Source organism: Mugil cephalus, chromosome 10 (genome assembly GCF_022458985.1).
Source record: "Mugil cephalus isolate CIBA_MC_2020 chromosome 10, CIBA_Mcephalus_1.1, whole genome shotgun sequence".
In the NCBI taxonomy this organism is placed as follows: domain Eukaryota; kingdom Metazoa; phylum Chordata; class Actinopteri; order Mugiliformes; family Mugilidae; genus Mugil; species Mugil cephalus.
Window position 1 is genome coordinate 14,264,067 of NC_061779.1, and position 27,991 is coordinate 14,292,057.

The following is a 27,991-nucleotide window of genomic DNA, read 5'->3' on the forward strand; positions in this document are numbered from 1 at the left end:
CGTTGTGCCCCACGGTTTCCTTACATTGATCATTTTTTTTTGTATCGTTGAACGCTGACTGAGGCGGATACAAGCAGGACGGGGGTCAGAGTGCACCACAGCTGTAGAAACTCCACAACTTCAAGCGGGACAAAGCTTCACGGGAGAAAATAAAAATAACACAGATGAAGCCAGGATTAAGAGATGCTCACTGAGTTGGATTTGTTGAAACGAAACATGGATTTTTGTAAACATTTTATGATGGATATATTTTCTCGTATTGACAGAGAATAGGCGGCAGAAAGAGCAACTGACCTTCGCCTAAGTGGAACATTGGCTGAACACAAGGGATCATCATATTTTGGAAACTAGTGCAGATGGTGTCCATCGTCGTCTGTGGTGAAATGGAGACAGAGTCGTGTTGTGAAGAGCGTAAAGACCTTGCGGTGGAGCCTACAGAGTCGGAGGTAAGAGGGGCCATTTCTGAGCCCGCGGACCGGGACGGTCCCAGCGAGCTGTCCTGTGGGCAGAGGAGTCGAGAAGAAGCCGAGGAGCCGTGCGGGAAAGATGAGGCTGGAACAGAGAGCCGTGCAGAGGGGAGTATAGACATGAAAAGCTCCTCAGATCCCAAGGAGGAGAGAGGAGAAACTGAATGTAAGGAACAGAGGAAACTGAAAAAAACAAACAGTTGGAAGATGGTACGATTCCAAGACCCGTCAGCCGGAGATAATGTGCTGGAGAGGGACAGCTCAGCAGAGAGTCTGTTTCCAGAGTACGCAGTGGAGGAGTGGACTTCCTCAACCTTTGAGCAGCTGTTCGTGGCAGAAGACTGGAAGGACCTAACAGGTGATGACACATCAATGAGTAGCACATCACATGTGGAGGCACACAGACACGGTGCTGCTGGATAATCTTGTAAAAATGTCTCAAATTTGATTTATTATTTTTATATAAAAACAAATGAACGGGGAAAAAAAATGACATCTGCTCTGTGGCTGTTCCTGAGCACTTGTTTAGCAACAACTAGAAGATTAACCCAACTTCCTTCTGCTTGACCTTTTCTTCTTTCCTCATGCAGAGGACCGGCTGTTGAGGAAGAAGGTGCTGGGTTCTGGGATCCCGCAGACCCCGCACCCCGCCTGGGGCCAGGAGGTTACTGTGAAGATGCAGGGTGTCCTGGAGGACCGCACCGTGGTGGAGATGGACTGCCAGCTCGTCTTTGTTATCGGAGAGGGAGACGTAAATCAGGTGGAAACTTTTTAATCCTTCAGCCCCTTTTGACTGGAAGGTTTTCTGCATTGTCGAGTGTATTACGACAAGCAGTTGGCAATAACAACACGTCAGTAAATCTCTACAGCCGCGGAAGTCACTCTGTGAGTTTATGTTGGCTAAATTCTAACGTCAGCCGGCTCACAGTGACAGTGTTAACAGGGTGATGAGTTGCAGGTTATGTTTGACTTCTGAGCATGTCACGAATGCCGGGCATGTTGGGAACTGAGGCTGATTTGAAAGCTGTTAGTCAGACTGGAACATGGTCGTAAATGATAAAACTATATGAAGAAAAGGAAGGTTCATAAATGATGTTACCTTTCATCCTGAGGTGGATGTTAATGTTTGAACTACAACGTCACTGTTACACTTTTACTAAACATGACATAACTTCTGACCAGGAGCACAAACATGTCTTAGTTTTCAAACACTGAGTTGTGCGTACCAGTGCTGCTTAGAAAGGTAGGAAGCTGTAAATAGCACATGTTTAGCCAGTCCACTAAATAACTTGTTCTGTGACACTTGTAGGCCCTGGAGGAGTGTGTCATGTCCATGCAGAAGGGCGAGATCACATTACTGCTGGCAGATTCGCAGTACGCTTATGGACTTCTGGGAAGGTAAGGACTTTCCAGTTATTGTTATCAATTTTCCATAGATTACGAAGCGCGCCGAAGCAGATCCAAGACTCAGGCAATTAGCTTTTCTCCTTTTTTTTTAAATGAAATCTGAGTATCATCACCGTTAGAGGCCGAGGCGTTGTGAACCTGTTGCTGTGGGGGCAGCCTGGTTATCCAGGGGTAGCGGGGTTAATGGACCATAAAGAGGAGCAGATGGCTTCCTCCTAACACCATTCAGAGGCAGCCTATCGGTGGGGTGTTTGCAACCTACCGACCTATGGGAGTACACCGCTCACATTACGGCCTATGGCTTGGGTTTATAACCTTTACACCATTAAAGAGCCAGTATAAACACAGAGGAGATTGGTGTGTCGCTGCCAAAAACCCATTGTTTGTAGGTCAAATGTTTACTCTAGATAACCTAGACACGTGAGCCAAAAATGGATCACAGTGATTAGATTTAACATTTCAAAGAATCTTTTCAGTCAAGACCAGAGGAAAAAACCCATCAGCTAATGCGTTTAATGTGATTTAATTGGTCTGCCGTTTCATTATAGTGCTGCAAATAACGTTCAACAGTTCCCAATGTGCTGAGGCGTTTTCAGCCAGGAACAGTAATACAGTATATATTAAGCATTTTCATAAATGTCAAAATTATGGCTATTAATTTAATTCCCCCGGCGGCAATGTCCACACTGTACCCGTGTTGAAATAAGCCTGCGCCCATTAGAGCAAATTAAGTATTATTATATAGTTTCAAACATCTTAATGTGCCGTGTGTGTTCTCAAACATGCTAGTGAAAAATTATTTAGCTAAATGCAGAATATACAGTACTATTAACAAAGAAGCTGTTCTCATTGCCTAAAGAAACAGTGGCAGTAAAAGCCAGAAAAATGTTTGGGTTATATTCATGACTCAAATGTACTTTTTTACAGCCTTCTTGTTGACAACAAAATGTTCAGATTTACCGAGGAGCCCCCCCCCCAAGTACTGTTCTGTTCTCAGTGCTGTGCACGGGTCCTGTTTGTATCATGGAGTGGCGTGAAGGACATGTGGTTAGGACGAGGAGTCTCCGAGGGGTTGTCTAGTATCTGTCTGGTGTGGGGAGAGGGAAGCAGCGAGAGGCTAGTTAACGATTGTTTCGATGCAGCTTATTAAGGACTGTGAGCTGCGAGAAGTCCAACCAAGTTTTGATTCATTGCTCACGAAGCAGATAATCGTCCTGTTCGTTCCAGCTCTTTAAAAATGATTCACTTACAAAGATTGTTGCTCGCCTCGAATCTGATCCTGTTTCCAAAGTTGCTCTGAGAGTCGAGCAAATTGGCCGTCTGGTGCGTTTCTCTCTGCCCCTTAAAGTGTACAAATATATGCACAAACTGTAGAATAATAAGAAAGACGAGGAGGAGCAGCGGATTTGATGGGCTCAGCATGTCTGTGCTGCAAAATGACAGAGAGGCAGCGAGGGAAAATTTCATTAGCCTCTCTCTGTTTTCAGGCAGATGCATTGATTGCGCTCTGTCAGTCGCCTGTTGCTAGCAGTGTTGCTAAGAGCACTTCACAGTGATCTCTGAGAACAGTGCACGGAGCTGGGGAGACAGTATGATTCAACACGTCTCCGTGGACGCTGCCGCGTGGCTCCGTTTGTGGGTGACGGGCCGGCTGCAGCGTCTAATGTGATCGGAGCTCCTGAAAAAGGTGAACGGGAGAGTAACGACCGACTGATTGCAACGGACGAGGTGGTCGGGACTGAATCGGCTGCAAGAAACATTGACGTTTTCCCCGTGAGACATTAAAGCCCTGAGTCATTTGGAGACAACAAAAGGCTCCATCACGCTGGCCTTTTTTTGAGGAACGCCAGCGTGCGTCACCTCTGTTTCCTGCTGAGATATACTACTTAGTCAGACACGGGCTGCGTCCCCTCTGTCAGCAGGTCGTTATCAGAGAGCAGAGGAAGCCAGCGTCTGTTGATCTGTGGGCAAGCACAACTTTAACATTAACAAAAAAAAAACCTTGAGGGGCCTGGAGGGAGTCTGACTCATCAGCCCCTGCACAACTCCAAAGCCATCACATTAAATGTTATTGGCAGCTGCTTTATTTTTGTAAACTCGCGAAACAAGAAATCATTGTTAAATGCTCTATATCCAGCGCGTGGATGGGTTTCTAGCTGCGCGTGAATGTCTACACAACACACTAAAAGACTCCTTCAGTGCGAAGCGGTGTGCTGTAAGGTCATGTTGGCCGTCTGACAGCAAACATAAACAGGAGCCGAAACCCCGGCGCTGGCAGCATAAGGTGTTGGCGTACTTTTTTCTCTTGGCATTGCTGAGAACTACTCCACTCAGGGGCACATGTTGAAGCGGAGTTACTTAGACCAGTGGGAGCGTCAGAGCTAAATTAATAGTTTAATTCATGTCCAGATGGACGGGATCAGTCAGTTAATCATTCTAGTTTTTCAACAATGCGTCACGAGGGGATTTTGTGCTACTTGGTCTTTATTCATATATTATTATTATTTACAGTTCGTTGTTCGCTACATGCACACGCTGTACTTTTTGGTGCACAAAATGATACAAACTGTAACGTCTGTCGCTCACTGAAAGCTTGCACATTAACTTATTATTTATTTATTAATTCATGTATCTCCAGCCTCAAAGTAGTTATTTTAGAGACACACACAAATTTCAGACCGCAACTCAATGCAGCAGTGTTTGCAAAAGAAGGATCCACATTAATAAGGATAAATGAGGAACAGGAAATACAGGTATTCAACTCCACATGACGGCTTTCACACATCAACATTTACTAATTGGACATTAATCAAATGCTGATACGTTTCTTATGAGGGAATTACACGTAGCTTACTCATACTGAATCATTTAATCTGTCAGCACATTGACACTGAGATCAGACCTCAAGTGATGGCTGGAGACACATGTGGAGATTAATTTTAATGCTAGGCGTGAACACACCTGCTTAAACGTGGCCGGCGAGGACCTGATTACTCAGTACGCATGTTAATACCGGATCTGAACGGGGCAGATGCAGATGCACAGGCGAAAGCTGTAAGAACGGGAAATCTGGTACAAGAAGGTGAAAATCTGAGGTCAGACGGGGAAAAGCAACGTCTTATGGTTAGATATGAAATCTGGCCGCATGATTTAGGTGTCTGTCAGAAATTAGAGCATCAAGACAAAGTATTAATTCCAAAAGATCTTGGACGGTGGCCCGATGTGTCACGGTGCAAATGGCAAATTTTGTAAAATGAGAGCCAGATGTTGTGCGGTGAAAGTTGAAGACAATCAGATAACGAAACGCCCTTAACCGCCCGAAAACCTTAACGACATGAGGAAACACTCATATATATATATTTTATTTCAGCAAATGATCAGCACGAACTGTGGGTCAACACATTACCTGCAAAGACTATGAATCACTACGTACTAATAGAGTAGATAATTCCCGAACTAAACACGTTACTGGAACAGCTGAAACACTGTGGGGACGTACCAGATGGTTATCACTGTCAGTTTCTGAGGAGAGAAAAACAAACATGTCCTACTGTGGGAGGTGGAGAGAGGAATCTCCCTCTTTTTTGAGCCTGGGGGAGGTGGGTCCGATCACTGCTGGAGCCTTGAGTACACCAGGCTCACTGAATCGGCTTTAGGGTGGTGCAGGATGAGTGATGTCAGAAAGGTGTACGGGAGTGCAAGATGAGTGAAGCCTCTGTTCATGGGAAAGTACTGTAACAGCTACCCTGATGATTGATGGTTATTGTGTAATATTCATCCTGGACCTATTATTTCCCTTCACTTTACAGCTCAACCAGCGAAATCATCGACGACAAAGATTATTTATTTCAGTAAAAGGGAACTTAATTATCAAATTATGTTTACAGCCCCCATCGGGCTCTGGAGTCGAGTCTAAAAACTCGCTGATGTGAAATTTCTTGAAGCAGTGTCAGTTGGGTTTGAAAACTACAGGCTGAAGAAATGGATAAAAGTGTATTTGCGTTACGAGTAATACGGCAGGCTTTGACAGGGTGGAAGAAGGATCTGCTTATCGGTTTTGATCTGTTTCCTGAGGCCATTTATGTGGCAGTGTTTTAATAATGGAAAGTCTTTTAATAAATATTAGGAAATAGAAACCAATTAGACAAACGGGATAATATTAGTTTTTTTTTTTTTTGCAGTCATGAAGCCAAATATTGAGCAAACAACCAGATGTTAGCGCCAAGTGTCCAACGATCTCTATAAAAATTACTCATAATAAAAAGGAAATAGTTGTAACAATCTCCCAAATAGAGTAATTTTCGCACTAGTCAGTCATAATCATGAGCTTCGGGTCACAACTCTGTCCTGTGGAAAATTCATTTTTGTTGTACAAACTTAATCGGAGTCGTGCTGAGCACTTGTTGATGGTCGCATCACTGAAACTGGTTGACCTGTGTCACTGGACCGTGAAAAAAAAAAAAAAAAAGGTGAAGCCAGCTCGACTTTGATATGAGCGCGTCACGTCTGTCACGTCTGTCAAGTCTCGTTCCCGGTGCGAACGCATCGTTGTTATGCGCGGCATGCAACCATCAACTATTTCTCAGTGCTCTAAGTTAATGTGCGTTGACCAGTGAATCATCTTCTTGGGAATGTGCCGTGTTGACACTCATTAAGGAGTTGGCAAGTGTGGAAACACTACGAGGCACACCCGTATCCAGCAGCGGGATTAGCCGCAAAAGGTAACAATGACATTTCATCGAGAGATTCTGAAAGCAGAGGGACGACATAACAAAGCGACAACGTGGAAATGCAATTAATAGGATCCAGTCTGAGGATGAGTGACAACTCCTTTGAAGGACATGTGACCTATGACACATGTGGTCCCTGTGTCTTTGTCTCGACAACATCAAGATCTCCGCCGTGGCTTTAATTAAGTGCTTGGTGTTGGGTTTATTTGTGGTGCGTACGCTCTTCCTCCTCCTGCAAACTAATCCCTCATCTTATCACCCTATGAAACATGATACGGCCGAGAACTGGCACTTCTGCTTTTCATTACATCAGGAACTCGCCAGTAGACAGGTAGAATGACTCACTCACCACGCAGTTACACCGATCTGTACTACTTTTATACGCGCTGCCCTCCTCCCCCGTGAGCCTGTGCTCGCTGTCCACTCAGAAAATCTTTGAGGTGGAGTTCCTCTGTGACTCACTGTGCAGAACCACCTGGGTCAAATGAATAACGTGACCTTTGAGACGCGCCTCCGCGGAAAGCGCCGTGATGAACCTGAACCTCTACAGCGGCGTTTCCTCTCAGCGCAAAATTCCTCAGCCAAATAATCAGCTGGTTTTTGTAACTGTCTAAAAACACATTCCTTTGTTACACTGTTTGTCATCAGCTTCCAGATGTAGATGTGAGCGGAAAAAAAAAAAAAAACGACTGAACTGCGCAAACACGTGACCTAAACAAGTTTGACTGTAGCTTTTGGGCTTTGTGTGTGTGTCTTTTCCCAGCACAGACACGGCTGGCTGACTCAAAACCACACCCAGGCCTCACGCTCCAGGAGCAGGCCAGCAAGCACTGACAGCTGTAGCACGTTCCTGATAAGATCAGGCTCTGCTCTGAATCAGCATGCGCTCCTCTCCTAAGCTACAACGACCGCCACATCTTACTGTGCGGCTCTGACGTGTTGAACTTGAGCTCAAAACGAGACGTGAGGAGTTAAAATCGGTGCGCGAGAGACTCTTTTCTGAACTCCTGAAATCGAGACGGTGGGCTGTTTTGGCTCCACGGCAGTACTTTGCCACTCTGGCCACTGTTTGAACTGTGCATGTCCTTCATCTAATCTCCCTGGATGTTTACCTTTTTCCCCTACTGCTAGCGGGCTTATCTCTCGCATCGACAGCCTCCGTTGTAATACGGCACTGCCCTCACTTATATCTACTTCTGCTTTCTGTGGGTAGGGTAGCATTTAATGGGACAGTTAATGTGCTCTTATTGAATTTCGGGGTATATAGAGTATGTTTTGTGTAGAGCAAGGTAACCCTTAGTAGGGCGTGATCGCCACACTGGTTGGAGTTTTGTTGCTATTTTAATTTTCACGTGTCTTTTAAGCTTTTAATTTATCCATGTTTCACCATGTTTGCTTTCCTACTACTGGCGTGGGAAGTTTTTAAAACCCACTGTACATATTTTTCTATTTACACAGGTTCACACATTTTCCCATAACAATGTGTTTTAACCTGAAATGTGTGATTGGACCAACCTGTTTGAACAAGCCTTTTCAGCGCTGACCAGTCTATTACGTAATTGGCAGCCGAACAATAGAGGAGTTTTGAAAGCTAATGGCCGCAAAGCTGTGGTATGTATGATGTGAGACAATTCTTGTTTGGTAAGACATATTTGTGCATAAAAGGAATTTATTTATATTATGTTATTAGTCTACACCTGTGGCCTGAGGCTATGGATCAGCCTCGTGTGCATAGCTTGAAGCCTAGAAAGAAGGAGGACCCAGCTGCCATAAAAGAGTTAAGTATCAATGCAACGTTAATGCTCCATTATAACATTTAAGTCTTGCATTCGCTATTTTTAGTAAAAGTACAGACATTTTATGGAAATGGCTAACCCATTATTTATCTACCGTTAACAAAGGCTGGTAGTGACGTTGCCTGCGCCTCTGTACCAGCAGGTGGCAGTAGTCTGTGCGGGCCTGTTCAGACCTTACATTAGCCTGGCTGACCTCATTGGAAGTGGCCAGCTCGAAGTACGTGTGTTCACGCCTCACATTAAAATGCCTGCTCCTCAGAGCCGACCTCAATTTCGATCTCAGAGTATTTTAACAGCTACCGCGTTTAACGGATCTAATTTATTGATCTCTGCACTGTAATAAACTGTAATAAGGTCAAATAAAGGTAAAAAAAAAAAATACAGCTTAACTCTACACAGCTCCTTGTACTTCAGCACGATAAAATCAATAATTAACCTCATGCTGATATGTTGTTTAATGTCAGTATCACACCCAGTGCACTCGTATCCAATACTTTAATTTGTTAGTTCTTGTTTTGATTCATTTTTTAGCAGGTGAACTAAAGTGTTTTAAAAGGGACCACTACTAATGAACGGATTTTCGGAGAGTAGGAGGCTAGGAAATAACCGTCGCGCACTGAGCTGACCTCTGCTGGATCCTGAACCAGCAGCTGGTTTGCAGTCGTGAAAATATTTGCATACTGGAACGTTGAGATGAAGATGAGAAACAAAGATTGTTGTTTTGTTTGGTTTTGTCATTGTTTATCCTCACGTGTACTGGCTTAGTAACCTGAGCAGCCAGTGAGAGACAACAACAACCACTCGTCATGTCTTAACCCTTGAGATGTCATCTTATTTTTAGACTTTTTTTAGACTTTAACTGTTAAAATTGTGTGTTTTGCCCCAAGAAACAAACACAAGACTTCCGCTTAAGAAGAGCCTTACTACATAAAAAATAAACGCACAGTTACAAAATCAGATTAATACACGCTTCATGGTGAAAGAGGTGGATATCTGTACCCCTCTCCTGTGTTAGTGTCAATGTACTGGAACACTGACAGCATTCAGTCATGCTTCACTGGCATCACCTCTCTCCAGTGTGCTGCTTGCTGGGCTGTGTTGTATAACCATGATGTTACGACAGAGTCGGTTATCCGTAGCGCTGCGTACAGGACACACACACACACACACACACACACACACACACACACACACACACACACACACACACACACACACACACACACACGGGAGGATCACACGTGAGGTGGCACTTCAGCCCCACCACGATCTTCCCTGCCCAGGCCAGCCACTCTTTAAATCATCCTTCGCAGCCACAGGTGTAGTGGGGCATGACTAAGAGTAGGTGGCTGCACAGTCACGGTTTTAACAGAAACACTTTGTGCTCTTGTCCTCAGCTGACACTCCTGTGTACTTTTAGTATTCAACATTTTAAATGGAGGCCATGTTTAGTATTCTTCGCCTATTCTGTACCTTTGTTACATCAAACATGATGGAGTTACATGTGACAATTTTTTATAACTCCCCTCACCAGCCGTCTTTATAACCAGTTGATTGTTCCCGACTGAAATGTCTCGACAACCTGAGCTTTGTGCAACTCGTTGCTAATGTTAGCAACACTACCTTGGTAAGTGCTGCGAAAAGCAATGACATTGTGTGCAGCTGCAGTTAGCATTGTGATGTCAGCATTTAGCTCCACAAAAGAACTCTTCTTATTTTTTCTGCGAATGCTCTTGAGGAGCCACCGTCTTAAAATGAGTCTCTTTTTCCCCACTTTGACCAATTATAGCTTCTCGTCTCCTTCTAGCCGCCTGCAAGTGTGGCTGTTCTGAACAGTTATAAACATGTTGATGTGGCCGGACGAGTCATAACCGCTGCTTTGTTTCAAGCACATGCTGGTCTTTGCCTCGCCATGTTGCCAAAAAAAGTGTCTGCTTTGTATTCATAGCTGCTTTCAATCCTCCCTGTCATTGCTCACACACAGGAACCGTTTCTGGGATTCTTTGACTTCCAGGACCACCCAGACCCCGTTCCACACTTGTTGCTCGCAGAAGTCACTTCTTATTATGACTTTCTGCAGTTGCACATTTCAAGTTACAAAAAAAATAATAATAAAATAAAACCAAATCATTTTTCCTGTGGTTGTAGGTCCCGTCAGAACGTCTGGTGATAACAGACGGAGAGTTTCCGGGCAACTCATGAATCCACTTCATACATTTTTCTCATTTGTTACTGCAGCATAATGGAAGCAGATGGTCTTTAGAGAGGCGAGTTGTCACTGATAGCGACGCACTGTTTAAATTCAATATGTTTCAGTGTGTATTGGCGGGTTGACACGCTAATCATGCTCTCAGTAGTCAGACAGCAGTGCATCTTAGCAAATGTGTTGGTTGTCTATGGAGCTGATGTGGAGGGATGTAAGGTGACAAGTGCAGACTGAGAGCCCAGAGGAAGTAGATCTGTAGCAAAGTGACAAATGGCACTGGTGTGTGTGTGTGTGTGTGTGTGTGTGTGTGTGTGTGTGTGCGCACGTGTGCGTGTGTGTGATGAAGTAGTGCCGTCAGCAGGGATGTGGAGCATGACTCACTGCGCTGAGACGTCAGTGCTCCGTCATCAGTCGTCTGCAGCAGTGTATCACATGCAGGCACGCACACACACACACACACACACACACGTACACAATAGACTCTCAAAATATTCCTCCCATAGTTAATGACTGGCAGACTCCACTGACGTCCTCGCTGCAAAATCAAAATCAGATGTGCAGTGTTTAAGCTTTGGGGATTTGCTTAATTCTCATTAGAAGATCTCGTTATGAATGAAACGGCCTCAGTTGTTCGATAGCACTGATGGGATTAGCTGCGTGTTCTGGTACCGTTTCATACTGTCGTTCCAGATGGTGAAGGACAACACGAGTGAGCTCGCGTACGCCAAAACGCTGCATCTGCACTGCTTGGTACAAGAGGAGCAAAAGCAGCCGTAAACATTCCCCGTAAATTAAATTTCAGAGTTTGCTTTCAAAGCTAACTGGGAGGAGGGTGACCTATGCCATAGCCACGGACTTAAGTTAAGTACAGCCAAGCCCTTCTTCTAAAGAAATGTGGTTGTTTTAGTGATGATTAATGCCCCGGGCCTTATACCTCTGCTCAGCGAGAGAGTAGGAGACTAAAGAGCCGGCAAAGTTCCTCTGTGACAACCTGACTAATAAGTCAGGAGTTCAGTGCTGCTATTGATTTACAGCTGCTATAGAAAACAAGGAGGCAGAGCGAGTGGCTGCTGAAAGGAAGCTGGATCTTTATTGGCTAGATTACACACACACACACACACGGAGCGGCAGCCATATTTCTGCTAGATGTCAATATGTCAGCAGGGTGACAGTAAATAATGACAGTGATGTTTTGTTCCATGTACACACGGCAGAACTTCAGAAAAGTCAAATAGCACATTTTACGTGCGCGCTTGTAAAACTGCTCTTCAAATATGTCCGACAAGACGAGGCTTAAAGGCCAGGTGTATCCGCACAGGTGCACGAGAACAGAAACCGCGGCTTTAAAGTTGCATCTCGTTCAGTGATCAGCCGGCGACCGTCCGTTTGTTGTGTGCTCCATTTGCAAAATGATATTCCAGAAATGGTGACATTTTCTCCGGGGGGGTTATCTGGCTGGCGCACACGCTCGTGTGACCGCTCAGACTTCGAAGGGAAATTAATTTCTGATCACTATCTCTTTATGACATTTATTCCCGGACCAGAATGTCATACATAAAGCAATGAGGAGCTCCTGGTCACAAACATTAATGTTCGCCACCGCAGAGGTAGGCAAACTTGATAGTGAATGATAATGAATGTCTCCCTCGTGACGTACGCGCAAATCACATTGTCTAAAAAAAAAAAAAGAAAGAAAAAGATTTGAATTCAAGGTAAACAGAAAGAATGAAAAACTCTTCCCACAAATGCTTGTTTCATGTGTCCGCTGAAGGAGGCGGACATTAAGTGTAGCCGAAATGGAAGAGGAGGACTTTCATCTTTCAAAGAGGAGGATTTTGGGCTCCTCGCTCACAATTTGTCCGAACTTTAAAAGCTTTGAAGTTCAAAAGTGAAATCTAGCAGAGATTTGATTTATATAATAAGTGGACCTAACGTCTGTGTAAAGAAAGAACTTAGCTGCCATTGCTTCACATCAATCTCTCAAAGAATCCACTGAAACTGAACCTCTGTCCTCGGGGCTGCCTGAGAAATTGCCACTTGACCGTGCGCACCCAGAGAGGTCTGCTTGTTCACATTGATTGATTATGGATTTAGCCTCAATCCTATGTTGAGATACTGTCCGCAGATAGCGGGAAGACTGATTTACTAGATAATGACCTCTGGAGGTATTTTTCCATGCTAGATGGATTGCTCTTATCCATCCTAACACACAGCAAGAGCTTTGAGCTTTTTCTTTTTTTTTTGAGGAATGATTCATCTCGATGCAGCCACACATCACAGCACCAACCTCAGAGATTTCAGATTGTTGCATAAGGTAGAAACGGCTCACCTGTGAGTCAGAGGGAAGTTTTTTTTTTTTCTTTCATAAAAGCTTTGAACATCCACCTTTCAATCATTCACTCAGTCATTCAGTGCTGGGGACTTGAGCTCACAGTTGACTTAATTAAACAGCTAACTCTGCTCTTAGGCGGCAAGTCGCTTTCACACGAGACTCTGTTGATGTTATAAAAACAAGTTTTATGTGACATAATTCGCTGAACTAATCTGGCGACTCTACATATAATAGCTGGTTTCAGCTATTGATTGATTGGTTAAGCCTCACAGAGCTGCGAATCCATCCTGACCTGAGCATGAAACAACAGGGAGATCAACCTCCTGAGACTCTGTGTCCTCATATGAGGACATTATGTTTTTCAATCTTCAGTCAATCACGGGACAAAACTATTCTAGTTTGATATGACGTGCAAATTCTGTCAATAATAACTAGCTACAACAACGCTAATTAGCAAGCACTCGTTTTGAGGACGTTGGGATTTCATTTGCAGCTCTGTCTTTGCACAGTCATGCTCATGTATTAAAATAGTTTCATATTTTATTGTAGGAAACAGCGAAATAATCCCCTTGTCCATGTATGAGGACATAATTTATTTTTCAAGAACGACTTCCTGTTCAAAGGTGATGCTTCATTTTTAATTGTTAATACATCTACTAATCCCAAAAACCTTGCAGAAATGAAAAATGCATCGTGAACAAAAACTTGGTTCTCAGCTGATGTTTGTCAGACAAAGTGGGCGAGTTAGTAAAATGGAGAGCCAGATATTTTTGCTGTTTTTGTTTACTGGAGTTTCTCTCTCTTTCGATTTATCGCTCCCTCTCCGTCTCTGTTCCTCTAAACAAGAAGGCTAATGTGGGTTAATAAAGATACAAACTGGAGATTAAATATTTGCTGCTGTGATATTCTCTGATAGTTGGGGAAAAGCACGGACCCTTTTTATCCATCACCGCCAACATGTTGGCTTGTCATAACAGGAAAAGCACGTTTATAATCGAAAACACTAAAAATAGCTGTATTCCACTTAGATGAGTTAGTTAAAACGATCCGTATCCATAAGCATTTTACCTCACTTTTCCTGTTAAGACAAGTCTGCAGAAATAAAAAAGATCTATAAAGAAACAACTGTGATATTTTGACCTGAGATGACCCTCCAGTTTCACTCGTCTGCTGAACTGAATTATCTGAACTTTATTTTATTTGTCTCTCAGTGGACATCTGCTGACTCAGTTCAATCAGCTGATTTAAATGGTGAAGAAAAAACATCTATGGGACGGACAGAAGCAGTGCCTCCATTTTCAATTGAGTGAAAGTATCAGCTCAATGCGCATTTATCATAAAGAGTACAAAGCAGCAGTTTTTAGAGATTTGAACTTCCTTCATAGATGATAAAATGTTCTGACCATTGTGAATTGTGGATTTAATATTTAAATATACACCATTGAGGAGAAGGTGTTGTCCTGCCCTCCTAATTCCCTAGATCCCAAACTCATCAAGTATCTGATCAAGCCTGATCCACAGAGGCCACTCCCCTCAACCCACAGTGAAAATTAAACCAGTCTCACTGTTATATAGTGTTATCATCAGTGTTACCATTATAACATTAGCACGCTAGCCATAAGAACTTAGTAGTAACTATGGTAAAGTTACGTGTCAGTTAAATTTGACTATCTACATGGACATAAATTACATGCATACGTGGCTTTCAAAGTATATATGATAGTCTAGATAACTAGCTAGCATACAGCTAGCATACGGCTTAATTAACTTCAAACTTCATTCATTTAAAGCAGCGTTGAGCGATTTTTAGAAACCAAGTTCACATTAATGACGGCACAACTTTGTTTTTCCTATATAAAACCTTAACAAATGTCAAATAGACAAATTGTTATTTATCTCACATAATAGGGAGAAATCCGCTGACATCCAGTTCTTTCTTTTAATCTTCTGCTCCCATAACTTTCCCCGGTTTTTATTCACTGGGGAAACGTTGGCGTTTTCCCCTGTGTTTTCCTGATCCTGTGCCGGAGCCTTATGTGGCATATTTTAACTTTTAATCCAACTTTATTCTCTGTTATTGCCACTTCCCTACGGGTGAATAGTAGTTAGATGTATCTAACATGGCGTCCATGAAACACGTGACCTGCTCAGAACCAATCAGCATAGCGGGACAGCTCAGACAGTCCATTCCCTCATTGGCCGGACTCTCTCTAATATACGGCTCTGGTAAGACAAATTTCGATGTGTAAAAACTGTTTTGGAAGCATGAGGGAGACCTGAACAGTATTAGGAAGGTGGTCATAATCTTTTGCCTGATCGGTGTGCATGTTGCTTAACACTAATGGGTGTGAACTCCATCGGGTTCCTCTGTATTTTTATTCACTTCTTGTCTCGAACGGCCCCATCCAGTCAGGTTAACAGCTCCGACAGTCACTCGTTCTACTGCAGATAATTACCGAATGTTCTGTACTTCCTCCGCTTAATAAAGTTATGTAACCAAATCATTCTCTGCAGCCTCTTTGAAATGTCTCAACAAGTGCACATCCCCCGTGATTAAAAACCCTCCGCGTTCCCTGCAGGTACCCCGGGGGTTGAGACGGGGGGCCGCATTTTTAACAGGTCTTGGGAAATGTGCTGTAGATTATTTGGAAACGTTTGAGGAGCTCAACCCCCGGGATGTGCGGCAGTAAGATGGCCTTGATCCCTGCGAGCACCGTTTCACTGGCTCATTGCTGGAGGAGGAAATGAAAACAAACAGGAGAGGAAAGCACAGGCAGCAGCTGAAAGGCCTCACACTGTTGGTTTAGCTTCTTGATCTCCGACTGTAATAGGAGGCAGTTTTGCTACAAATTAACTCGTATGGCAGCAGGCGAGGAAAAACAGCTGTGACGTCTCACTGATGCCAGGATTATAGCTAAGCTTCTTTGCACGGCTGTATTGACGCTGCGTGTCCATCCAAGAGTCAAAACAGACGGTGAACGACAGAAGCAGCAGCGGTGAGAAAAAAAAAAACAAAAAAAAACATAAACATCCTCGTAAATCCTCTTGGATTTCTCGTATTATCATGCAAGCCGCACACTGCATTTATTATGGTATATTAGGAGGTTGTAACCATAGAAACCAGGATGAGGAACACGGCTGGCCTTTCCATCATTTATGGAGCACATGACGTCAAAGTGACCACTGTTTTCCCTCTGCTGGAGGTTTTTTTTTTTTTTTTTTCCCTTTCAGTCAGAGCGGCGAGGGGTCTGCATGACAGATAACAGGGTGAGTCACCATCATACACCTTAATGAGGAAGTTTGCTAAAGCTGCGACACATGAATCAAAGTCACCTGTAGTGAATTCCCGCTCTACCCATGACACGAGGGAAAATCTCTTTTTATCACTCCATTCACATGAGCACAACAAGAGAGGAAATGTTTTTTTTTTCATCTTTTAATCAGATTACAGTCGCGGTACGAGGAATACAACCACGTCACACAAATGCCAGACAATAAAAACAGTGTAGGCTGAGAAACACATTGTCCTCATCAGTGGAGACTCGTGTAGATCAGACATCAGTGTTATTTCTATTGTGCGTACATTTGTTTTGGTTGTTGAAAAGACAGTCGGTTGATGACTGCTTCTGTGAAACCTGACAGATGAATTACAATCGGGGCAAAATGCCACCAAGTAAAAGCAGGACCACGACTATGTCAGATACTGGACAGACGAACACAACGCACACAAATCTCCAGTCTGGCACCTGAACCAGTCTGTCTCTGATCGCTATCAGAGCTGCAACCGCAGCTCACGCCTCATATCTTTAACTCTCTGTGTGACAACAACCTGCACGCTTCGTTTCTGCGGAATGGAAACTGAGAAACTTTTGAAATGGTGCTTTCGTTTTATTTGGGAATATTGGTTACTTTTCTAGTCATCTCATGCAGTGCACACGAAAGCCCCCCCAAGCTTTTAGCGGTATTGTTTTATTAAATTAGGACGACATGAGTAAGGCTCACCGTTCACTAAAAAATACCCAAATGTGACTTGTTTACATCATTATTCAGTCACTGTTTCAGATTTTAACTATGAGGTGGAATATTGACTTGGTCTATCTTAGTAGTTCAAACAAACAACAACAACAACAACCAAAAAAAAAAAAACAGCTTGACGTTTCCCCTCTCATCCAAGAAGCTTACTTAGCAAATATTACTTGATATGACAACGAAGAAGCCTTTGAAAGCCTTTTACTTTGCTTTGCATTAAATACTTTAATATACCCTGACTTTGATGTGTGACAATTTTCACATCAAGGAGTATTTCTGACCACTGTGACATCTGCTATTTGGTAGAAAATTACCTTTTAACTTGTGCACCGAATACAGAACAAAACAAGCTAATTAAATGGCATGAGCACAAGGCTAAATGGAATGATACACAAACACCACAGAGTCAGATAAGGGGCAGTTTTCTTGTTCTTCCAATTCTGCAAATGGTGCGTGAATGAAGCATAATTAGTGTCACAGAGCCATTAGCGTGAAGGTGGACTTGGCTTGTTAAAACCGTTTTAGATTCGCAAGCACAAAAAAAACTCGTTACACAACCTTGTAAAATGAGCGCTACGTCACAGTTATGGGAGTGTGACGTCCAGACGCGAACGGCAGCAGGCAGCGGGGGGCTCTGCCCGCCGTTTGGACGTTGACCTGGGCTAAAGTCGCGGCTTCGGGTTTCAGCGGGATCTCGCTGAGGGATCTCGCCCCGCTGACCAGCCTCTGCTTCCTGTTTGCACTAATAAGACCCTGGGGGCTCGTTGGCTGAGCTCAGCACGACGGCACACTGGTGTGGAGCTAATCACCAGTGACCCACATGACACCGTAAACCTTATAGATCTGTCAGCGCGCTGCATTCTCAGATTACACTCAGCAGCTCGCCAGTCATTTCAATTTTGTTTAATGCCCGTGATGGTGACAATGTAAGTCACATGATTCATTAGTGTTTTAGGCCTTAATCCTTAGCCAGTGTTCTGGCTAAGGATCTGGTCCAGTGACTGCGCTGCAGTCTTGTTTCCTGCTAAGATCACACCTGTTGAATCCTGCAAGGGAAGCGTGCCTCTTTTTTTCCCCCCCACACACAGTGAGTCCTCTGCTTGTGTTTCCTGTAGCTTCTGTTTCATTTGCGGGATAACACATCACTTGAGATTCAGTAGGTGTTTATGTGGCACGTCACAGCGAAGCAGCCCTGTCTGCACCCATTAATAAGAAATGACTCATCGCTTCCCAAATTAAGTGGCTCATTCTGCGTCAGAAGGAAATATTGTACTTTAATATACTCTATTAAATACACACTATGTAAAGTTGCTTCAGTTGTTTCCAGAACTGCTTGTGTGTGTGATTGTGCTTTCCTCAGGATTCGTGCTCACGAAAAGCCCCACAACACGACATAGGTTATTATGCAAAATGATTGTGCTCACTTCCTCTCTCCACACTGTTTGCATGGAGATTAGCATTCCACCAATAATCGCAATAAAACCGTCTCATGTAATCAGCGTTCGTTTCAAACAATAGTAACGCTGCTGTAAAGCCACAGTAAAGGCTTGATGCCATCATTTCTCTGGCTGGAATTAAAAAAAAAAAGTTTGCTGACGTGGGGTGTGCATCAGATGACGTTACCAGATTCCAGTAAGGACAGGAACATGGAGGTAGCAAAACAACAAGTTGTTCAGCTCTTGGAAAGAAGAACGAAGCCGTAACCGATGTGGGCTGTGGCGATGAAAATGGATTCATCTCTTCTGACATGTCTCCAGCACATTGGGAAAAAAAATAAAAAAAAATAAAATAAAATAAAAAAAAATATATTTATACACATATACATATACACACACATATATATATATTCTTTTCTGGCACATGTATATCTTATCAGATCATGTTAGCGTCCACGTGAACAGTTGGAATCTCTGATCACAATCATTTAACTTAAGGTTCAAGTGATATTGTCCATGTAAATGCTGAAACTGTGAAGGTGTACTCCAGGACAGAGTTGAGGTACATGTGCTTTCAAAAAGATGAATGGAAACTGACAAAATCTAAGAAAAGCTTATCTCTGCAAAACTACAACACAGCGTTAGCCTAATAGCATAACCGCCTAAGTCATTTGTTGACTTACAATATTAATAAAATACCAATGTGGATACTAAAAACTGTGTTTTTTCTTGTTTTCCTGAAAACGTTCAAATATGACTGAGGCGATTATGCTATCAGGCTAACGATAACACACTGGTGAATAATTAAATGGAGTGAGAAAACTAAATGTAAAAATGCTGTTCTCTTCTAAATTTTACTTTGCCATTAATGATTTCAGAGCTCCATACATTTCAGAGGAAATGTTTGACTTTACTAGTTAGTAGTTAGTAACATTGTAGTGGATTGGTCAACTACTGGACTCTGACTCTACTTCACTAGCAATAATATTATATATAATGGTATAATAATCAAAGGGATCAATTAATCTGCATGGAGTACTTTTATTTTTAATTCTTTTCTACCTTTTGCTGATAATATTTACATACTTTTTTAAATTCTAGTTGTAGTGCACACTTCTTATGGTGTTTTATTACCTGACAAGCCCACACTTGCTATTCCGCTGCGTCCGTTCCAATGAACGTTTCATCATTTTTAAGGCTTTCAGTCTTTTATTCGCTGAGTTCAACGCTGCTCGTTTTTGCAGCAGCGGGCTCACAGGTGAATTTCGCAGGAGCACATTTGCTCCGGAGCCAGACTCTCATGGGTCAGAGTGTGCAGGACACTGTGTGTGTTATTGTTATGCGCTGCATACTGTTGCGTAATAGCCAGACTGGAATATTGTGTAATGTTTCCAGATAAGAGCTGAGAAAAGTATGTAAACAGCCGCAGCGTGTTCATATGCTGCAACAACCGAGCAGTGAATCATTTGCGGAGGGTGTCAAATTCTAAGTATACCAGAAAAATGCATTGCATTCGCACATTTTAGAGCGACTAACGGTACCGAATGCAACACAAGTTCTTCGGAAATGAATCTGTTGCCCTGTGACGCCTGTTACAAAACTGCAGCGAACACATGGCTGGTATGCAGAAATGAGTCGCTGGGATTGAGCCATCAAAAGTAGCAGAGAAAAGACCTGCAGCTACTTATTTATTTAGCATGATAACGCCTATGAATGCCGCTTCCTCCACTTCTTCCGGCCCGTGAGGGCAGGGATCCCGCTCAGGTTTCCGAGGCCTCGGCCCAGCAGCCGGTTTCACACTCCTGTGACAGCGGACGAGGTCTCCAGGGAGGAGAGGTGAAAGGGTAATCTGATCCCACCTGCTGACACAGCCTCACAGTAACTAGGGATACAGCTAATTCTGTTAGACAAACATAAATTGTGTCACTGACACAAGCAGCTTGAATAATTCATGACGTGACACAGCTCCCAGAACTATCACTTTGCAGAACGCAGCGACGGGGGGGTGGGAGTCTGAGGGAAGCTTCACTTCCTTCGTTATCACTTGGTTTCAGATATTTGTTTCATCAAGTTGAGAGTCCTTTTGTGTTTATAGTTGTGTGTGATTTATTTATTTTTTTTTTAATTATTTTGTCATTTCTTGTTACAATAAGTCTGCATACATTTTAAAATGTAGTGTCTGTCCATTAGTTCCCTTTCTCTCACTCACACACACACACACACACACACACACACACACACACACCTTTAGAATCAGCTGATAATGGAGCTTTGTGAGCCATTCGGTCACAGGAGCCAGATGATTGAAAACCAAATTAACTTTCCATCTGAGGGACTCTTGAGCACAGTGGAGCCATCGACGGCCAGGGGGGCTCCGGACCGGTTTCAAATTCTTGTCTGCTCAAATGAACCGCGTCCGCTCGGACGTCCTTAAAGGTTTTAAAGGCGCGTGAACTGTTGAATGCACCGAAACAGGATCCACACACACACACACGGGACAGCTGCCAGGAACTAAAACATATCAACCAAAACCCTCAACACTGGCAACAACGGTTCGATGCTTTCTGTGGATTAAGTTTGATGAAATGCTTCAGAGAGCTGAAACTCCAGATGAAAATAGACACTGTGCTGAGGTATGATTCACAGCTATTCGTCTTCATTGGTAGTCAGATGTGTAATTGTGCTTTTCATTGGAACAGCGGGACCTTTAAGCATTTGATCATCATTTCACATGTTTAATGGATTCTTATTTTAAAATGCATCCTATGTGTTTCACATGATTAAATAATAATGTACACACTATACACTGATCAGGCATAACATTATGACCACCTTCTAATATTGTGCAGGTTTCCCTTGAGCCTCCAGAACAGTTATGACTCATCAGAGAATTGACATGGGTCTTCTGATGGTGTCCTTAGGTGTCTGGTAATGTTATTAGCAGGGACCTTTGGGTCCTATGGGATGAGGGGAGGGGTCTCTGTGGATCAGGATTGTACCAGAACATCCCACAGACACTTGATCAGTTTGGGATCTAGTGAATTTGGAGGCCAGGTCAACGCCTTGTGCAGTTTTACATGTTTTTTGAGTTGTTTCTGATCCGCTTTTTGCCATCAAGGAGTGTCATTGCTACGGGGTGGGCTGCCTGGTCTGGTCTAGCTGGGTGGTCTAAGAATCATCCACATGAATGCCAAAAGGTCCAAACGTTTCCCACCAAAAACAATTGTTACAAGATGCATCAATGTTTATTTACTTCTCCTTTCAGTGGTTTTAATGTTATGGCTGATCGGCGTACACTGTCTCTTTCTGTATGTTATTTTTGCGCCTTGATTATTTCATTGCTGTGAAAGCATTCGTTAGCGGCCGTGTTTACCAGTCCACTCATCTTTGTGATGTTTGTGTGTTGATTGTGTCCTTCGCCTCTGTATTCGTTTGCGGTTTTCAGCTTTGTTTCCATTTCCCTTGCAAACGAGATCAAGTTTTCTTGGACTTGAAAACGAAGCTGTCTTTCGTAGAAAATCAGGAGGGGGAGAAAAAACAAAAAACTCCAACATATTTGTATTTCCACTTTAAAGGGATAGTCGGTTTTCTTTGAAGTGGGCTTGTAGGAGCTACTTATTTATAGCCAGAGAGCTACCTACCTACAGCTGACGGTGGTCGGCACGGCGCCTGTTTGGAGAAGCAGACGCGAGCGCCAGAAGCCAAGCAGTGAACCGCTGTGGACGGGTTCACAGCAGCAAAATATTATTGTCCACATCTAAAAACAAATGTAAATTAGTTTATATGTGTGCTGCATTTGCATTTAGAGGATTAGCACCGCTTTACCTTGTCTGTGTGTTTGTGTGTGATGACGGTTTCAGTCTGAACAAAGCCAGAGTCTTGGTAGAGTTTACACAGTGAAGGAGATGCAGGAGCAGCAGGAGAGACAGTTTTACAGAGCGGCAACTTTGATTGTCGTCTGGGAGCGGGCGATAGTATCAGTGCCGAGTTGATCAAAGTCAAATTTGTTGACCCTTAACCCCAGCACCGGTCCTCCTCTGTTGCGTAGCCAGTAAATAACATTAAACTCTTTTACTATGTGACCAAACAGCAGCAACATGACAACATGACAGTCTCGCCCCTGATAACTTGATTGGATTGATGAATAATCTTGATGAGATTACACTGATTTTAGACGACAGTTCTACACAGAGTTCTCCTTTCACCCTGTGGTCGCGCTGCTCATGTCTTTTATGTCTGTTTGTTTATGCGCAGGGAGCCTGATATTCCGTCCTGGGCTCCGCTGCTCTACCAGCTGAGGCTGCTGGACATCAGAGAGAAACCAGACCCCTTAACCCTCCCCATCGCGGACCGCTTCCGCATCGGCAACCAGAAACGAGAGCGGGGAAACTTTCATTTCCAGAGGGAGGAATTTAGCATGGCTGCCAGAGCCTATTGTATGGCCCTGGATGTGCTAACCACACGCAGCAGAGGTAACACACATCAAAACTTGAATTTGCTCATGGAAAAAAAAAAGAAAAAAGGAAAAAAAGAAATTCCATACGCTAGGCCACACCAGCGCGGTTGATAAAAATGTAAATGCAACAGAAAATCACTCACGGGAAACATAAAACCTTCACGTTTCAACATCAGTTTCAGCTCAGCGTAACAGTTTAGTGCTCTCCTCCGCTCTTCCACGCTCTTCTAATCTCGATGCGGAGCCACGTCCATCTGAGCCCGACCGCCACGATAAATGTTTTTGCTTTATTCTTTGGCATAATCGAAGCTAATCAACTTTCTTGTTATTTCCACCTCCTTAATCACTTTAATCATTGACGGGGGCCGGGCAGACCCGAGGGGGACGTCGGTGAAGAGAAAAACATGAACCGCCTCATAATGCATCAATGACGGCGGAACCTGTGAGTGAACTCTCCGTGGCACCGAGGAGAGGAGTTCATCAGGGCATCAATATCATGTAATTAGTGGATGAGGAGACGATCAGATAAAAGATAATAAAGCAGGAGATTCAGCAGCATGTTGAATCTCGTCGGGTCATTCTGGGGCCAACGGGGGCCAATCAGACGACGAATCATGTGAGACCATAAATCACTGTAACAAATTCATCAGGCGTGGCCGCACTCACCGAAGTATTAGACATGTAGCACTCAATTTTGGGCCAATTTTTTAGCGAGAATTATACAGTTAAATGTCTTGAAGGACGTAAATAAATGGGATTTGAGCAAAAGCGTCTCCGTGCGTTCACTGAGGTGGAGTCAAATGAAAACAGAAAGAAGGAAATACAATAGAAATGATGTAAAAGCTCAATATTTAGGTTTACATTTGAAGTAAGAAAAATACCAAACATTTCTACTCCAGTGCAGAGAGGGGACTCGCACACACACATACACACATTCCTACTGAAATACTAAGAGGGGAATTACACACACGCGTGGGCGCTTACGTGCATACCTGTTGTGTCTAGAAAAGCCAGCTTGCACTTTATAGGAAACAGAAAAACTATATAAATCCATCTGTGCATTTAGTTTCGTGGCACCATCAGGACCATGAGTAACATTCCTTAATTCCTTCGTGCTAACAAGGGCTTATTGCTTGAGTCACTACATAAGGATCTAATGGTGAAACCGTACCACTGAAGCAGGGGTGGTGATAAAATATCCAGCTGAATAAAAAAACAGAACACAAACCAGCTTCATAATGACACCCTGTGGGAGTTCTTCTCCATCGAATACTCTATTTTAAAGACATTTTAGGTCTGTAAGATAAGTTAAACAATCTCTGTCAGACCTTTTTTTTTCCTTCTTTGGATTCACCGTGACCACATCCACATGTGACGAGCCGTGTGTCTCTGGTCTGTGTGCAGACGGCAGCGATGGCGACGCAAAGGCAGAGGAGGAAGAGGTGCAGGACTACCGGGTGAAGTGTTTGAACAACTTGGCAGCCGCGCAGCTCAAACTGGAGCAGTTCGACGAGGCGCTGCACACCAGCCGGGACGTTTTGACCCTCGAGCCGAACAACATGAAGGCCCTTTTCAGAGCGGGAAAGGTGAGGGCGCATTCTGGCACGTTAGGATTAGGATTCTGTTTAATTGTTTTTGAGGAAAACTATTACGTTGCTGTCCGTTATGTCTGTTTTGATTTATGGGTCCTGGAGCGTTATTCACACTGCTGGCTCTCTGAACTCTTTCAGCTCCTCTCAGACAAGGGTGAATATGAAGAGGCGATGGAGCTGCTAAAAAAGGCTTTGAAACTGGAGCCAGCCACCAAGGTGAGATTATGTGGGTGTGCAGATCCATGTCCTGACCGCTCACAGTGTGGGGACTTAGGTGTACACTCATACTTACCAAAGGGGGAGAAAGAGACGCACATATTCCTACTCAACCACTAAGTGAGGACCTACATCCACACAGTCTCAGTTTGTAAGTGAGTATGAATGTGTATTGTTAGTCCCTGCTTTGTGGAATATATGCACATACATACATGCTAGACAACCTACCATATGTAAATATTGTACATGCATGAATGAATAATCAGGACGCACAGTAAATGTATAGCGACATGCAGTCAGGAGAAGCTTCATCTTTACAGTCATAGTTATTTAATAACTTAGTTATACACTGCCTGGCCACAAAAAAAAAAAAAGGTAACCAGCTGGATTTAATTAAGCAAATAGGTACGATCCTCCTATTGGATAACTACTGCATGTGATTATCTTTCAGCTGGCAACAAGTTATTTAACCCCGACTGATGCAATGAGCAGCTTAGAACCATGTCGAAAGAACCATCCCAGGGAAAGATGTCAGTCTGTTTGAGAGAGGGGTCAAATCATGGTAGACAGTAAACAGCAGAACTCAGGGCTATGTTTAGTAGTGAAAGTACGAGCATTTCCACATGTACACTGTGAAGGGAACTCAAGGGATTGGGACTGAACAGCTGTGCGGCCTTAAGAAAACCACTAATCATTAGTGAGGCTAACCAGAAAAAAAGGCTTTAATTTGCTAGACAGCATAAAGATTGGACTCTGGAAGGAGGTTGTGTGGTCTGATGAGTCCAGATTTACCCTGTTTCAGATTAATGAGGGCATCAGGGTAAGAAGAGAGGCAGATGAAGTGATGCACCCATCGTGCCTAGTGTCTGTTGTACAATCCTGTGGGATCAGTGCTATGATCTGTGTTTGCTGCAGTTGCTCAGGTCCAGGTTCATCAACGTTACGTCCAAAGAATGAGGTCAGCTGAATATACTGAATAACCAGTGTTATTCCATCAATGGAGCTTTTCTTCCTTGATGTCACAGGCATATTGCAAGATGACGATGTCAGGATTCATCGGGTTAAAATAGTGAAAGAGCGGTTCAGGGAGCAGGTGACATGATTTTCACACACCACAGAATCCAGACTCTGACCCCACCGAGAAACTTCAAGATCTTCAAGACAAGATCTTGGTGGAAAATGAACGCAACACTGGCTGGAAATAAATCTTGTGACACTGCAGAAGCTTCTTATTGAAACAATGCCACAGTGAACGCTGCTGTAATCAAAGCTAAAGGCGGTCCGACGACTTTTTTTTTTTTTTTTTTTTGCCCACGCAGTGAATGCAACATTGAAACAAGACTGAATGGCAACAGCTGTAGTAGCAGCTCCCTGAGGCTGTACTCAGGGTGGAGCTAAACATTAACCCCTTGATGAAGGTGCAGCGTTTGTCACGTACAGGTACAAGTACAACAAAGTACAGGCGGTGCTGCTGGTGGCGCCAGCGAACGTTTTTATTCGGTTATTAGAACAGATATCTTGAAAGGGGACGTAAATATACTAATCTAGTAAATGTAATGCCGGCAAAGTCAAGCGCATTCATTCTTTGTTGACTGTACAAATGTTTCTTGGCACTTCATGACATTATGTGACCTAAATTTTGATTTTGCACACGTTACAGTGATGGTTGTAATGATCTTAATAAAAATCTCAGCAGCGTATTCATTTGCCTCCCAGTCCATGGTGGTTCATTAAAAGTGATTGATCTATGGTTTACAATCCTTATAAAGCATTAGCTATTGTGTGTTACTTTTTTTCTTATTCCAAATTTTAGATATATGACACAAGGCTGACGAAATCCCTGTAAACTCCTTCTGTCGTCTATGGCTTGTTCGGTCTTGTTTGAATAGTATCTTCTCAATCCTCTGCAGATGAGGGCACACATCAGCCTTCTGGCAGCAACAATACAAAGTAGAACAAAAAAACAACAAACAAACTCAAGAGTTTCAAAGATTTGAATCCTAAAGTGTGCCCTATAAGGCACACTGCCACCATCCCATCACAAATATGTCTGGTCTGGGCTTGAGAAAACAAAAATGTCTGTGATTTGGTAATTACACCCTTGTGTCCTCCGGGATAAATAAAATACTTTTGATAAACCTGATTTAGCTGCGCTGTGAGAAACTTATTGTACTGCAGTCTGCAGATAGTCACAAAAAAAAAAATAATTTTGGTTAACCAAAAACCAAACTGTAAAAGTAAAATCTGCAAAGAAGACTTTATTATGACTCAGCTACTGACTTCAGTCATCAAGCTCTACTCTGTGTTTCAGACCTCTGCTCTCACCTGCTGGACGTATTTAAAACTGCAGCTTCACCCAATACATCCAAATGAGATTTTTTTTTAGACACCAAATCTATAGTCTAATCACGTCTTAGAAATCTTGTTCTTTCTTTTCTATAGGCGATCCATGTTGAGTTATCTAAACTCGTCAAGCGGCAATCAGGAGGCAGAGACACCCAAGAGTGGAAAGCCAAGCCAGCAGAGATGCTTGGAGAGAATATTGCACCTTTCCTTATTCCATCTAAGAAGAAGTCATATGTAAGTTGAGACATAAATACAGAACTCCAGTAGCTTTCATGATTACCAACTAACTCGATTTTCACTTCTTGATTTCTTCTTCTTCTTCTTCTTCTTCTTCTTCTTCTTCTTCCATTGTATCTTTTAGGGAATTTCCTGGAAATTCATACTCGGAGCTTTGGTGGTGGCCTTGGGCAGCTTAGCGACGTCTGTGGTTCTGACTGCGAGAAACTGAAATCATCTGCAGGAAGCACTTAAAACACTGACATAATCTGTGAAGGCAGTACAGCAGCACTGAAACCAGAACCTTTATTCAAAATGTGTTCCCTGTAGTACATACTGTAAAGTGACTGGTAGAAATCTAGCAAATATACAACAGCAGCAAAGATTTCTGATAACTGATAAGACAGAAGTAACGGTCATCTTTCCAGTTCAGGCTGTTTTATCTGGAAAAGCAATTACACTTATTTTGGAAGATATTCTGTTGTCACAGGTGCTCAACAAAAACAAAAAATCAAACTTTTGTAAAGACCTACCCAGTTGGAAACGGTTATTTTAGTAAGTGTATAAAACATTGCACATCAACAAGTAAAAACTGCAACGTAATATCGCTTACACTGACGCTTTAAATAAATATTTAAAAAATGTCTGTTGTCTTTTTCCTTTGGTTTTTCAAGCAAACAATATCTTGGTACAAGATCAAATGGAGGAAAGAGTGTGTTTATATTTTTACGCCTGGCGATATCAATAAATCTTAAAACTGAA

At 43.1% G+C, this 27,991-nt stretch overlaps 1 protein-coding gene across 1 annotated transcript; it reads left to right on the forward strand.

Moving 5' to 3' along the window:
• Positions 1-96: 96 nt before the first annotated feature.
• On the forward strand, positions 97-27,991 carry fkbp16 (FKBP prolyl isomerase 16). The gene is made up of 8 exons (XM_047595313.1): positions 97-825; positions 1,058-1,227; positions 1,777-1,865; positions 22,658-22,875; positions 24,264-24,445; positions 24,590-24,667; positions 27,110-27,247; positions 27,375-27,991. The coding sequence occupies exons 1-8, from the start codon at positions 357-359 to the stop codon at positions 27,459-27,461; spliced, it is 1,431 nt and encodes a 476-aa protein (XP_047451269.1). The 5' UTR covers positions 97-356; the 3' UTR covers positions 27,462-27,991.